Here is a 14,792-nt window from a genome sequence, read left to right on the forward strand (position 1 = left end):
TTTTATTTTATTTATTTAGGTTTGCCAACAGGTAAAATACAAAAAATAATTATAAATGAAAGGTTCTATAGCTTGTCATTTATAAGTATTTTAATTTTAGTTGGTTCGAGTCCCTGGCGAGGCTAAAGAGTTTTAGAAAATCTTTGAATGCAGTTTTGTTTCTTTTTAAAAATAAAGGAATGTCTCCTTTAAGTAAAATGAGCCAACTTAAGGATTTAAGCTAGTTTCCCTCCAGGGCCCGACTTATCTTTCCACACTGTATACAAGCAAAGCAATTATGACGTATAAATAATACTTGCAATGAGTGTGCTATCTAAATACAGTATAGTTGCAGACTTGGCTTCGTCTGACTCAAGCTTCTGGAAGTCGTGGAAAAGCAAGAATTTTCGAGTTAGCAACAATAAAATCCTTCTTCTAACTTGACAACCTTTATTTTCTTTCACACACTAATCATACACGAACACAACAATAAATCATTTTGAAATGAATAATCTAGACGCAACAATGAACTAACAGTATTTCTTCGTCTTCTTCTTTTAAAATATGGCTTCCGTCAAATCTAGGATGATTTTGCCAATGTCAAGTTTCGTTGTAAGTACGGAAGGTGGAGGGAAGGAAATAAATCTCCATGTACCAAAAAGTGTCATCAAAAAACCATAAATAGGTGGCGCTACAATACCTAGAATACTTAAACAAAAAAATCAAATCATAGACAGCGCACTTCACTCCGTCAATAGCGCCTAGGTTCTTAGCTACTCTAGCGCTACTCTGGAGAGATTTGGAACTATTATTTCTAGCTGACAGCTGGACACTTTAGCAACAGTTCTACCATAAGAGATGTCACTCCTCTTAATTCCACACTCCATAGCTGTAAGTTTTAAGTGTGCTCGTAGAGCTTGACGTTGTTCGGTAGATGCTTTTAGTAAAGAGATAGTTCGACTTTACTAAAAGCCACGATGGATTGCCGGGTGTTGATTAAAACATGGTTAAACGCGTTTCAAGATTAGTTTTTCATTAGCTGCACACTTCCACGATAGTTCACAGCATAGTCAGCTATCAATATTACACTTTTAACAACGTAAATGAGCCTTCTTCCTCGCGTTGTCCCGGCATTTTGCCACGGCTTATGGGAGCCTGGGGTCCGCTTGGCAACTAATCCCGAGAATTGACGTAGGCACTAGGTTTTACGAAAGCGACTGCCATCTGACCTTTCAACCCAGAGGGTAAACTAGGCCTTATTGGGATTATTCCGGTTTCCTCACGATGTTTTCCTTCACCGAAAAGCGACTGGTGAATATCAAATGATATCTCGTACATAAGTTCCGAAAAACTCATTGGTATGAGCCGGGGTTTGAGCCCGCGACCTCCGTATTGCAAGTCGCACGCTCTTACCGCTAGGCCACCAGCGCTTTAACAACGTAAATGAGCAAAACACAAAAAAAAATATTCTCGAGACTTCATCACCATCTTGAATCGTTGACAACCAAGGGATAGGGAACAGTATTTATATAAACGGTTGGGCAAAAAGCTTTGACATGATAGAACGTAGACAGACGGCACAGACCTGCGCGATTACGCGCATCAGCCAGGGCTCGCCCCAAGGTAAAGGTAGTCTCAGAAGGTAATCTCTCCACCCCTCCACCCCTCTTATGGCATATGCAATATTTTTGGCATAGGCTGCTAGATTACTTGACATGTTCAAATGTTTTATACCACATACATAACAACAACCAACCTAACACACACACACAGCCGGCTTAATTGTAAGGATTCAATTAGACGATTGCCACGCCAAGGAGAACAAAATAAATATTACGTAAGCATCAATATTTATAGTATGTATTATTTTGATATTTTGTATGTTTTTTTTATTTGTGTAATATAATTGAGTGTCATGTATAATATACATGACACTCAAGGAATTTCAAATTGTTGTCCGAAGGTGGTTAGCCTCTCTCTCTTACAGGGAAACTGAAGAGGTATTGAAACCTTTTCAGTAAAATACACTCAGGCACACACCCACCCACCTACACACACACACACACACACACACACACACACACACACACACACACACACACACACACACACGCACACGCACATACACATACACACAAACAGTAGTATTACTCATCATTGTTAATATTAAGTAATGTTCTGCATCCATTCATTCTCCTTTTTATAGTCTTTATCTGCATGTAACTTATTTTAATTATTTTAGTTGATCACCAGCACCAACTAGTTGTTAATTCGTTTTGCTGTTACTGTCTCACCAAAGTCCTCACGACACAGGCTTGACCTAGTGTGAGGGCTACTGTTAATCTAACCGCAATGTATATAAATTTATAATTACCTACTTTTGTCAACCCTGCCTCTAATCAACTCTTCCTTGTTAATAAATTTTTTTTTTATTTGTATTTGTATTGTATAATTATGTACTTCATAAGTATAGTTTGCTTATCTTTTTATTTCAATAAATTTTGTTTTTCTCTCTGCTCCAATTGTATGTGTCCCTGTTTGGCTCTATGGTTGACTGGTAGAGAATACCATTTGGCATTAAGTCCGCCATTTCTGCAATAAAAATTAAATAAAACAAATGCTCGTAAGCATTTCAAAAACCCTACACTCCTATTTTGAGGAACCCTAATCAGATTATTGTCGAAAACTTGAAAGATTTAAATTGTTAATAAGAAATAATCCCGTTTAATTAGACTTTGTTCCTTGTTCCGAAAGGCAAATTTGGGGACGGCATCACGGATTTATCACTGTCCCCCTCTGATAATGAGTCGATTAGTATTGCTGTCCCCCTCTAACGTGTAATGAGTCGATTAGTATTCAAGCGTGAGGCAGTTGTGGAACTAATAAAGCGTGCGTCGCGAACGTTCGCGGGGATTCAGAATTTATTCGCTGTCAAGGACATGAAAATTATATAGACTGGGAAACAGCGTAACCAGGGCTCGTATACATGTCATGCCGTTGACGAAAAAATGACGTCTCGCTACATAAAGAATGTACTTACCCTGATCATAACACTTTAATATCTCGCATTCTGTACACATATTTAGTGATTCAATCGGGTCTACCGCGACATTTTCTCATAAGATACTAAATTGGTAGTTTTTAAACTATCAATTTCGTCAATTTCGTAACCAAAGTTCCTCATTGTAAACATCACTTTCGTCTTCTTTTTATACCATATAATACAGTACGCCTTATGGCAAAGTACAATAGCCAATGAATCTACAAATCGAAATCTTTTTATTAATTCAGGACAAATTAGTTAATTTAGGACAAATTTAAGAGAAAGGCTCTTGTCGGTGTGACTTCTTCCAGTTTTTCTTCTCAATGCAAATTCCTTGCTTTCCTGTTACGACTTTTACGAGTCTAGATCAAATAGTGTTGGTTAAGATAAGATTCGAGTCTTTTGAATCCTCTGTTTTAAGGCTCGACTCATAATTAAATCAAAGCTCGAGTCTTTTTTAACTTCTTAGAGACTTGAGTCTATTATAGGGATATGAGTGCATTTCAGTTTACTCTCATTTTATTCACAAGAATGGTTAATGTCATGCAATTGTCTTCTTTAGAAATATGTAAGATACCCAAATCACAAGATAGCGCCTATTTTCTTTACTTTCAATTAGATGTCACTTATAAACGCTGACGCAGTCTTTATTCAGAGGCATGACTCTTTTTGAGTTGCGCTTAAAAGAATCAATAAACGACTCGACTCGGAACTTAAAAGACTCGGAAGTTATGTAGTTAATAAAAACGAGTCGAGTTCTTTGTATTTAGAATCAAGACTCAAGATCGTACCAATACTAAGCCCATTTCTTTATTTGATCAGGTAACTTTTCCTTGGTTTTTCCTTTCCCCTACCCTATATTATTTTTTGCGAGTGATCGTCGTATCGTAATTCAATTCAGTAATAAATGTCCGATTATTTTTCCCCATACGAGTATTAGAGAAATATATAAGAGTGTTTTATTCGGCTCCTAAACATAAAAGTGTCATGTAGGCCTCCACTTTTCCTATTTATTCTTACGTAGCTGTCACACCTAAAAATGAAAATGATTTATTTCATAAATGTTAGGTACACATATGACAACAAGGTTGGGTCTTCCTAGTAGGTAAGAAGTACCTGTGTCAGGAAGTCCCGCTCCTCCATAATAAACAGTGGGTGATTGTATCAATTGTACCTATTTAATGACTTATCTATAACTTAAAAACTAGAAGTACTTAGGTATTACTCATTACAACGACAGAGCAGTTGTAGTAATAATAGCAAACAAGAATAACACCTGTCACTGACAATCTTGCCAGTCTTCATATAACTCGTCTTTAATTCCCGAACTTCCGCGCTGCGGGCGCGACCCAATTTAGATTAATTAGCGGTGTGCCGTGTAAACAACGGGGGGTTGGGGGTCGGCGGTCGGGGGTTGGGGTTCATCTACAGGTGATTAATATATTAGTATCGCCGGCAAATACATGAGACGATCATGCTGACATGACAACGATCTTTCATCCCGTCCATGTTACATGAATCAATTGCTTACGTCATGATTTGTGTTAAGGCGGCAGTAGATTCCAGGGCTATAACCGCAAAAATCAAAGTTCTTCAATTGCGGGCATTTTTCTCTGTTCCTCTAATTACATCTTAATGAGAGTAAAAGAGACAGATCCCCGCAATTTACGAATTTCGGTTTTCGCAGTAGGCCCTCTGTTCTTCTCTCACTCAAAAATAAAATTGCGCATTTTTAGAAGCAGTTTTCTTATAAGCTAAATTTTTAGTGTATAAATTGTTACAAATTTAAATAAATAATAATAAACAAATATTTGGGAACAATCTTCCACAAATCGACCTAGCCCCAAACTAAGTAAAGTTTGTATTGGTTCGTATTATTGACTGACTGAACTGAATTTTTGACTTTCATTCGATAGAAAAAAAACACGAACATAGATCTAAAAAGCACTTCAAAAATTTCACACAAATTATGCATAAAAGCTAAAAATATGAAAATTACTTCTATAAATCGGCAATATCATGTCTGAGGGAACGTATCGATTACTTTTTTATTTATTTCATCGTACAAAAAATTAAATTGAAAAAACATGATATGCGCGCTCCCGGGCTCACGCTTTCATCTCGCTCATGCTTAATCTAAGAGAAGAACACAATCTTAGTGCACCTTAAGCACGACTCAAACTCAACACAAATTAGTTGCGACTGAATGCAGACCACGCTCAGTGATTCACGAACATCAATGAGATGTACAGTACACAAGGGATCCTGCACAACAGAAATTGGTAATGACGCCACCGTTACTGGGCCCTTGTGCGATCCATTCAGATCTCAGTGAGATTAACTGTAAGGCGTGTGGTATATATACATGCACAAAACATGACCAGTGATATATTGGAAAGCCTTCTGATATATGCTAATTGCTTTCTCTAATGTTATCAAATTAAATGTGCCAGAGACTTTAAGAACAAAAACAAAATCTCAATTGCACACACTTGAAAATGATACTAATTAGTTGCGACTGAATGCAGATCTCGCTCAGTGATTCACGAACATCAATGAGATGTATAGTACACAAGGGATCCTGCCCTGCACAACAGGAATGGTAATGACGTCACCGTTACTGGGTCCGTCTGCGATCCATTCAGGTCTCAGTGAGATTAATTGTAAGGCATGTGGTATATATATATGCACAAAACATGGCCAGTGATATATTAGAAAATGTGTGAATCGCAAGTAACGTTTTGTAGGAACCTTCTGATAATTGCTTCAGAAAATGTAATCAAAATAAATGTGTCAGAGACTTTAAGAGCAAGAACAAAGTCTGAGAGATTAATTGAAAGGCGTCTGTTATATATGCACAAAACTATAATACTTATAAATATACATAGAAAACATGGCATGTTAATTACACAAAGAAATACCCAGGATTCGGTAACCTCTTGTTTCGTAGGCAGGTTACTTCTGACTAGGCTAACAGACCGAAAAAAGAAAATATGCATATTTAAAGAGGTGTGAATTACAACTGACGTTTTGTAATAACCTGCTGATATTATAGCAATTGTTGGGTTAATTTGTAACATAATAAATGTATTACTATAGTAGGAGAAGACAAGAAAAGAATAGTTGGTCCAGGTTGCCTGGATTAACCGATTTTTATCTAAAATCTAGGCAACCATGGACTGGACCAACTTTTTAATAAGGCAACCCATTACAGTTAGATTATATATAAAATAAACTTTCATTTGATATAATAAACGATTATATAACACGAGACAAAAAGAAAATAAAAAGGTTTACAGTTACGCAATTTTACTAGGTAACCTATTTGCAATGCGTCAATGTGAATATTATCTATCATTTATTTCTTATCATAAATAAATAACAGATGAGGGTAGATATTCCTTATAACGTATCTTAGATCACTAAGAGTATGAACAACCGCTATGTTGCTTAATCTCGATTGCGTGCTCAAGAACCTACTATTCGGAAACCATTTTTGGCATGATTTTCAACATTCGGCCTTTTGAATCTCACTGAAGCTTCTAATATAAAAACCTTTGTGTTTCTTAATAATCAGAACACAATTTTTAGGTAACTCGATTGTATGTTAAATGTCATGGGTATTAGATCGAAATTCACTGACCATTTGAATGCAAGGCTCGCTCAGTAATTCACGACCATCAAACAGATGTACAGGACACAAGGGATCCTGCACAACAGGAATGGTAATGACGTAACTGCTACTGCTGCTACTTGTGTCCATTGACATTGATTGGAAGGTGGAATATACGCACAAAACATGGTGTGGCTATTATTCACGATTAGTAATTATTTTCATACTCTTGGCTATTGGTTCGGGATCTAAAGGACGGTATGTTCATTATGCTGATAATAACGAAGGAACTAAGATCTAAGCTATTTATTATAATCTATATAAGCTATGTAAAAACTCTCCGCTGTTCTGAGCACGTGTTTTTTTGCTGCTATCATTATCTTTTAACCAGCTTAACTTTGTACCAAAGGCAACTCCAACAGACTTATAAAAAACATTTTTATTTTTCAAAACAATAGATGATCCTGAGTACCTATTTCTACATCTCCGCTTCACGCACCACCTCCATCAAAATACTACCAGCCACAAACACGTTTTTATACTTTTTAATGGCTCCGAAAAACGCCAGTAGAATTGTGTAATTAAGATCCAGAGCTGCGAATAAGATAGTTTAGCAGAATCCTGTATGGTACGTAGCACTGAAAGTCTCAACAGATGCTAGGTTCACATGAACTTAGTGATTAATGCCACTTGTTTAAATATACCTGTTCACAAAATTAGAATATTCCTGTCTCTCACAGCTAAACCACGCTAAACTGTGGAATGAACTGTCGGCCGCGGTATTTCCGGACCGATACGACCAGTGTTGGCCGAACGTCAATTGCAATTGACAATTAACCATTACAAATTGAACCGTAAACCGTAACGGACAGTTACAGTTTACGGCTCAATTCGTAATGGTTAAGGATCAATTGTGTTAACGTTTCGGCCAACACTAGAGACGACCTTCAAACACTTTTATTGCACCAATTTTCGGATACTAAAAATGCACACAACGGCAATTACGCAAGTTTTTCAAGCTACAACGTCTCTCAACGTTTCAACGAGCTATTTATTACACAAATTATTATTATTTATTATTTAAACTTTATTGCACATAAAAAAGAGTACAACAGGCGGATTTAATGCCAATAGGCATTCTCTACCAGTCATCCATAAGGCAAAACAGAGAAGCTTCAAGGTGGGTGCAGTGAGAATTAAACAAAAAAAACCATAACTTTTAAGCGAAATAAAATTTCTAAATAAATAATATAGTATGTTTCATTATACCTTATGACTATGAGTACACAAATATATACATATATATGGATAAACAAGGATAGATACATATACATACAATTGCACAAATGTGAGCTGGAGCTACCTAACTACTAATAATAAATACTGAACTCGTGTAAACCTATCTTTACCTCGCGCTTGTCGCGGCACTACATAATATTACATGCACTTGCACATACCAATGTAGCTGCTTGCATTGCAAATGACATATTAGTTGTGGCCCTGGTATATAATGTATCATGCATATACGAAATAAATGAATGTATCATGCATATATAGCGCTGGTTGGGTTTTGTGTTAACGAGCGACGCGCCTGGGGATGTTTGGCGCTCTCATTGTGAATGTGGAGCGTTTTAAAGGAAGTTGTTTCACATTTTATCCTGATTAGCCAGTAGTTAAGAATCAGTCACTTTTGTAGCTACGGGATAAATAGAACAACGCATCAAAATGAACTAGAGTCTAACCATACTAAGATTACACTGAATTGGCAAAAACAATCCATCCATGGGAGCGCCATGCTTGATGAAAACTTAACATGATTAGACTACAACACCCTTATAGTTTTACGAATAGAGATATATCTCTATAAGAGTGGGGCATATTACGTTTAGCGTGTTGTTTATTAACTATACGGCTACCAACAGTTTTGAGATTGACATATTCGCTTATGTCTATGTAACTTATTTTCTATGCATCTCGCTCGTACTGGCATATTAATGCAAGAAAGTAAATGACGTAGACGTAAGCGAATATGTCAATGTTAAAACTGGTAGTAGCTGTACTGAACTTAATTTATGGAAAATAATCCAATCCGCAAAAATCTGTCAATAGAATTTGAACTTTCTGTCATAAACAAAGTCATTCCTTTTCAACAAACGACGTCCAACTTATCTTACTTACGTACCTTAATTACTGAATTTCCGATGTGTGAATGTAATTATTATCGTTGTTAAGCAGGTCATATCGTACGACTCGTCCCGCGGCGGCGTCTCCGTGGTGACTGAGAAGGGGGCGGCCACCACCAGCTATCTTCTGGTGCAGGATGCAGCCCCGGCTGACTCTGGCCGGTATTCCTGCTCCCCTTCCAACGCTGAGGTCGCTTCAGTGCGTGTACATGTGCTCAATGGTAAGTTACTTGCTTTAATACTGCACCTACACTAATACCATTGGCATCCCTTCTAACTAAGAAAGGTGCCACCAATTATCTGGTGCAAGATGCAGCCCCGGCTGACTGTGGCCGGTACTCTTGCTCCCCTTCCAACGCTGAGGTCGCTTTAGTGCGTGTACATGTGCTCAATGGTAAGTCACTTGCTTTCATACTGCACCTACACTAATACCATTGGCACCCCTTCTAACTAAGAAAGCTGCCACCAACTATTTGGTGCAAGATGCAGCCCCGGCTGACTCTGGCCGTTACTCTTGCTCCCCTTCCTACGCTAAGGTCGCTTCAGTGCGTGTACATGTGCTCAATGGTAGGTCACTTGATTTAATACTTCACCTACACTAATACCATTTTCATCCCTTCTAACTAAGAAAGGTGCCACCAACTATCTGGTGCAAGATGCTGCTCCAACTGACCTGGACGGTACTGCTGTTCACCTTCCAACGCTGAGGTCGCTTCATTGCGTGTCCATGTGCTCAAGTCACTTGCTTGATACTAATAGCAGAGTCATCGCTCCTGACTGATAAGAGTGCCACCAGCTATCTAATGCAGGAGTGCAGGACGTAGCCCCAACTGATTCTGGGTGGTGTTCCTGCTCGCTCGCGTACTATTTTGGTTCTGAAGCTTCGTTTTTCTGGCTTCCAATGCCATAATTACTTTAGCTGTAAAACATTTTTGAGACTGTTCGTAGTCGTACTGCTTGTCCTAATTCTCTGTTTACCTAGTTACCTGCTTACCAGTGATATTCTTACTGGACGATAAATTTTAGAGTGTAACTACTTATCCTATGCTCGAGCTTATTTTACTCGAGCTACCCTAATGACACAAAGTACATCATTAATGGCCATGGTACGAAATTGTCCAATATTAACTTGATTCATGTTATTTTATTCCACATCGGAAGCACAACATTAATTACCTTATAAAATCATATGTCTCGTAGATTTTCAATTAATATTCCTGTTTTCTTCAGGCGAACGGCCAGCAGCAATGCAGACAGGCTCGGCCGGTCTCTCCAACAGCTCGCACTGCATCGCGGCGCTGCTGGCGCTGGCGGCGCTGCACGCGCGCTGGCTCCGCGCGCGTCTCGACAGCTGATCACCGCGCGGCTGAGCTCGGCCGTTGTAATATAAAACGTCATTGTAAAAAGCATAGGTTAGCGTCTGCTGAATTTTAGGTTAAGACTTGGATATGTGGTTTAAAACCTCATTTTTGCACGCGTGACAAAGGTGGTATCTGAAAGAGTGAGCCACATTTGGAAGTTTGTCATGAAAGCATTATTTACGTCTTGAATGAGAATTCTACTTCTGCAGATGGAAGGTTATGATGGCTGCTGGCGCAAGTGGCGCTACATGAAGCGCCGCTTAGCCCATCCGTTATATTTTAAATCACCATTGTATAAAGCATAAGATAGTGTCTGCTGGACTTTAGGTTAATGTCTCTGGAAATTTAGAATCAATACTCGTTTCAATTGAAATTCTGTGTAAGTTCAACACTTGAAATGGAAAAGGCAAATAAGTTTGGCAAGAAAACATTGTGAAGAGAAAATTTACGTCTGAAGATGATTTATGGCTATAATGATGTTGATTTGTTTTGTTTTCAAAAAGGTCATAGTAAACAAATGATGAGTCGAAGGTTTTAATTTCAATAGGTACAAGAGTTCGTATAATTAGTGTTATTTTAGCTTTACATAATGGTCTTAACTGTTACTAAGAGGCACCAAATTATTTAAAGATTATTGTAGTTATTTTAAAAATATTTTATGATGTTCTATTATATTTATTTATAATCTTGCAAATTACCAATTTTTTTTAATATGTCTGCATTAAAACGTGAATCCCCCCTTTATTAGTCGCCACCGCGAACAGTTTTTCTGAAAATAATAATGAATTTAATAAAATATTTTCCAGTGGTTATTGTCAAAAGCAGACGATAGTGTAGGAGTTAAAAATAAAAGCCAAGCAAATATATTATTATTAAATTCACTGACGCTACGCACGCCACCGTGGCGTTTTACTAAAATTTTAACAACGCTCATATTATATTATCATTATATCATTAACTGAATTGCATGTCATTAAAGGCAAACACCAAATAATCGAAGGTTCTAATCTGTAGCTAATCGATTAAGGTTCATCTACAGTGTAGTTAACTCTTTGTGGACCAACACGGTAACATTAGGTAACTTATCGAGTTACTTGCTACACAAAAGTTAACTGCGGTATGGACGCACATTTAGCAACGTTTCTTTTTGTTCTTGTTTCTTGTCTTTTGGACGAAATGTGTCGTGCCGAGCCATGTCCGTGTATCGTCTCAAGACCGAATTTATTCTTTATAACCACTGTTTTGTAGTAAGTTAAAAATCTTCAGATCAGTAATCCTTTAGGTATTCCTTTAGAGCTTCATTACTCCAGCGATAGGAGTATCTCAGCCAGATATACGTTTTCCACTCAGCTGCCTCACGTACGCTTATCTGGAAGCTCGATTGTCTCCTATCCTCATCATGCATCCAACCCTACGGAGTTATGTATTAGGACTGTTTGATGCACGTGGCATTTAAATACTTAATTACTTACTGCTGTGTTACCCGAATTGGATCTTGCCCTCCGACACCAAAGACTCGTCCTTTTCTGTTCAAAGTCGCTTTTGTCCGATCGACGGCGCCGAGTTCGCTAAGATCTTTTTGCACTTCGCCTCTCCAGCTCTAATATCGCTCTTATATCTACGACGTCCAGGTCTGGAACTATTAAATGCTAGACAATATTAAAAGAAAAAGTACATACTTATATTTAAGTAAAAGCTTTTCATAAAAATGCAGGATAAACACAAAAGTTCACTCTTATGGACGTATTTTATGTAATGGGATTAAAAAGGATTTTCATCCTTGGTAATTTGAAAATCACTCGTATATCGCAGTCCCAGCAATTTTCCAATTAACTTTAGTTGCTGCAACTCTTAATAAGAGCTCATAAATCGAAGGATAAATTGAATTCATTCACGTGCTGTAATTAAGAGTAGGGAGGATATGCCGATTCCAGCTCACTTTAGGTATTTATCTCCCCCTCCCCCCCCCCTCACCCCCCTCACCCCCCTCACCCCCTCACCCCCCCCTCACCCCACTCACCCCCCCCTCACCCCCCCCCCTCACCCCCCTCACCCCTCACCACCCCCCCCCTCACCCCTCAACCCCCCTCAACCCCCCTCACCCCCCCTCCCCCTCCCCTCCCCCACCTTCCCCGCCGCCGCCTCCCCGCCCTCCCCCCCCCGCCCCCCTCCCCCACCTTCCCTGCGCCACTTGGTAGTTCGGCAAAGATCCGTTAGATGGCGCCACTAGCCCCCCCTTCCCCGCCGCCTCCCCGCCCTCCCCCGCCCCCTCCCCCGCCGCTGCCCCCTGGCCCCTGCGCCCCTTGGTAGTTGTGCATATATCCTCGCCAGTTGGCGCTACTTTCTATGTTTAAGGTATTTATCTCCCGAGGGAAAACTTCGCTAAAATAGATGGCACCACTTTGTACGTGTACGACAAACAAAAAGTGACGAGGTGGCCTCCAGTGGCGAAGGTCGGATTCGAACCAGCGTCTTTAGCTGACCGGGGCGTCTTTAGCCAGTTAACGTCATGAACCCCTAGGCCACCCCGTCACGGTGAAACTGGTCCTAATTTCTCGACTATATATGCAATCGTAGTGAGACTAGGCGTTATGTGAAATTCGCATGTATCGATGCCAATTTCCTATAGCTCGTTGAGCAATAATGTAAATGACTACATTTGACCTCGCTCGACAAAGATGATTCAGTTTGCACCGAAAGTTGAGGTAAGTACATATATTTATATTTTAATTATTACAAAATAATGTAGTTTCGTTTCCTGTACGATAACTCAACAAACATATCTTTTCCTCTTTTCATAGAGTTCATGAGAACCGTTTCACACGTTTCTTTACCACATGCGCCCCGCCCGTCTACACCCCACCCCTCCACTGAATTTTTCTGCTATAAAAGAGCATGTTGAACCATATTCCCACTACAGTGTCACAACGAATATTGCGTTGAAATCATGGATCCGCAAGCTTCATCACATACCAAATGTAAGTATAGTTGTATTATACTCACATTAACATTTGAGTATTTCACCTCTGTTCTGTCTGTGTAGTTTAAATAATCTATCACTTTCGACCTATCCCTTATGTTCTCAATTAGGAACACTTGCTGACTTTTAATATAAATAATAACAATATTTTTATTATATTTTCCCCAGCCGACAACAATACCATCACCACTTGGTGCTGCCAGTGCTGGTTGTCCACCACCACAAGCGGCGGCGGCGGCTGTGACGGTGGCTGTAGCAGCTCCACTTCGCAATCGTCACCCGGACCACAACCGATGGCAACAGCAAAGGCACTGTTAAAACAAGACGATGGGGACAAGGGAAAAACAAACTGCCTAGAGAGCGCTTCTGAGAGCGATACGAGCGATGAAATGAAATCTTTTTATCAAGGATGTAAAAGCAAGTGGATAAAAGCGTTCCAGAACAATACTCTGATTAATAGATGGCGCCTCCCCATGCCATTTCACACATTTAGAGCGGAAGTAGCGAGATTGTTAAAACGATTGTATATCGAAGGTCACCATGACGATTGTCATATTTACCAGTTAATTGTAATGTGGGACGATTTAAACGATGACGTAGAAGAGATAGTGGGAGATGCTCAAATCAACTATCAAGACTGGATTGCGTTATTAGGTGGCGTTACAGCGGAACTATTTTCACGCGTGGTGTTCAATACTAAATCTTTTAATTATTTAATCAATGTAATATTTTGTGTGCTAGGTCCAAACATAATAGCTTCCGGTGATTATGAATGTGAACCTAAATGTAAGAATGCTCGTACATATTAAGGTGATGATGCATTTATTCCTTGTCATTGTTTAATTTTAAATTGTTAGCTCGCTGCGAATGTAAATGTTTTAATGTACACGTATTAATAATAAATTCATATTACTGAATATAGGAATGTTTTATTGAGTGAAACCTCATTGATTTGGAGTAAATGAATATTTATTGAGTAAAATAGTTACACAATGTTATCTTTTTCTATCCAACTTTTTTCATTTAAGCCAAGCCATTTTACATACACTTTATTTCCACGACGCTTTAAAACTTTTTCCACTAGATAAATGTCATTGTGTTTAGTTTTCTGCAACTCTTGTTCATAAAAACATCCAGAGATGGGTTGGTGATTAGCGTCTTGAAGTAAATATGTCACTGGATTAGTAGTTTGCACTTTAGTTATTGTAAATATTTCCGTAGTCCAATTGCCGGTGTAGCCTTTGGCGAAAGTGGATTTATATTTACTAATTCTCACATGTTGACCGACCTTGAACTTGGCACGTGGTTTGACTTTAATGTGATTGTAGACTTTATGTAACAACTGTTTAGAGTTGTTTTTATTCACACTCGCCGGTGCCATACCGATAGTACGATGCAGTTTGTTATTGTAATATTGTTCCACTTCACTTGTCAGCTGTATCCATTTGTAGGAACCATTCATGCTAAATTGTTTCCAAATCCAATGTTTTAAGGTTCTAATTAGCCTTTCCACTATGGAAGCTTTCATGACACTATAGGTAGAGTAGTGATTGATATGATGATGTTTCATGAGCGATTTAAATTTGACATTGAAAAACTCTTTTCCATCATCTGATTGAATATTCTTGGGCTT

The 14,792-nt window shown here is 38.8% G+C and overlaps 2 protein-coding genes across 2 annotated transcripts in view; both read left to right on the plus strand.

Moving 5' to 3' along the window:
- The window catches only part of LOC133518725 (zwei Ig domain protein zig-8-like), a 698,354-nt gene extending 686,272 nt beyond the window's left edge, over positions 1–12,082 (plus strand). Inside the window, exons 7-8 of the mRNA XM_061852405.1 lie at positions 8,871–9,039; positions 10,049–12,082. Of these exons, the coding sequence (XP_061708389.1) occupies positions 8,871–9,039; positions 10,049–10,173 (294 nt within the window). The 3' untranslated portion in view covers positions 10,174–12,082. The remainder of the gene's footprint in view (positions 1–8,870; positions 9,040–10,048) is intronic.
- A 371-nt stretch (positions 12,083–12,453) lies between these two features.
- On the plus strand, positions 12,454–14,078 carry LOC133518700 (uncharacterized). The gene is made up of 3 exons (XM_061852371.1): positions 12,454–12,884; positions 12,981–13,157; positions 13,328–14,078. The coding sequence occupies exons 2-3, from the start codon at positions 13,127–13,129 to the stop codon at positions 13,966–13,968; spliced, it is 672 nt and encodes a 223-aa protein (XP_061708355.1). The 5' UTR covers positions 12,454–12,884; positions 12,981–13,126; the 3' UTR covers positions 13,969–14,078.
- Positions 14,079–14,792: the final 714 nt, after the last annotated feature.

This window comes from Cydia pomonella, chromosome 6 (genome assembly GCF_033807575.1).
Source record: "Cydia pomonella isolate Wapato2018A chromosome 6, ilCydPomo1, whole genome shotgun sequence".
NCBI classification, from domain to species: Eukaryota; Metazoa; Arthropoda; class Insecta; order Lepidoptera; family Tortricidae; genus Cydia; species Cydia pomonella.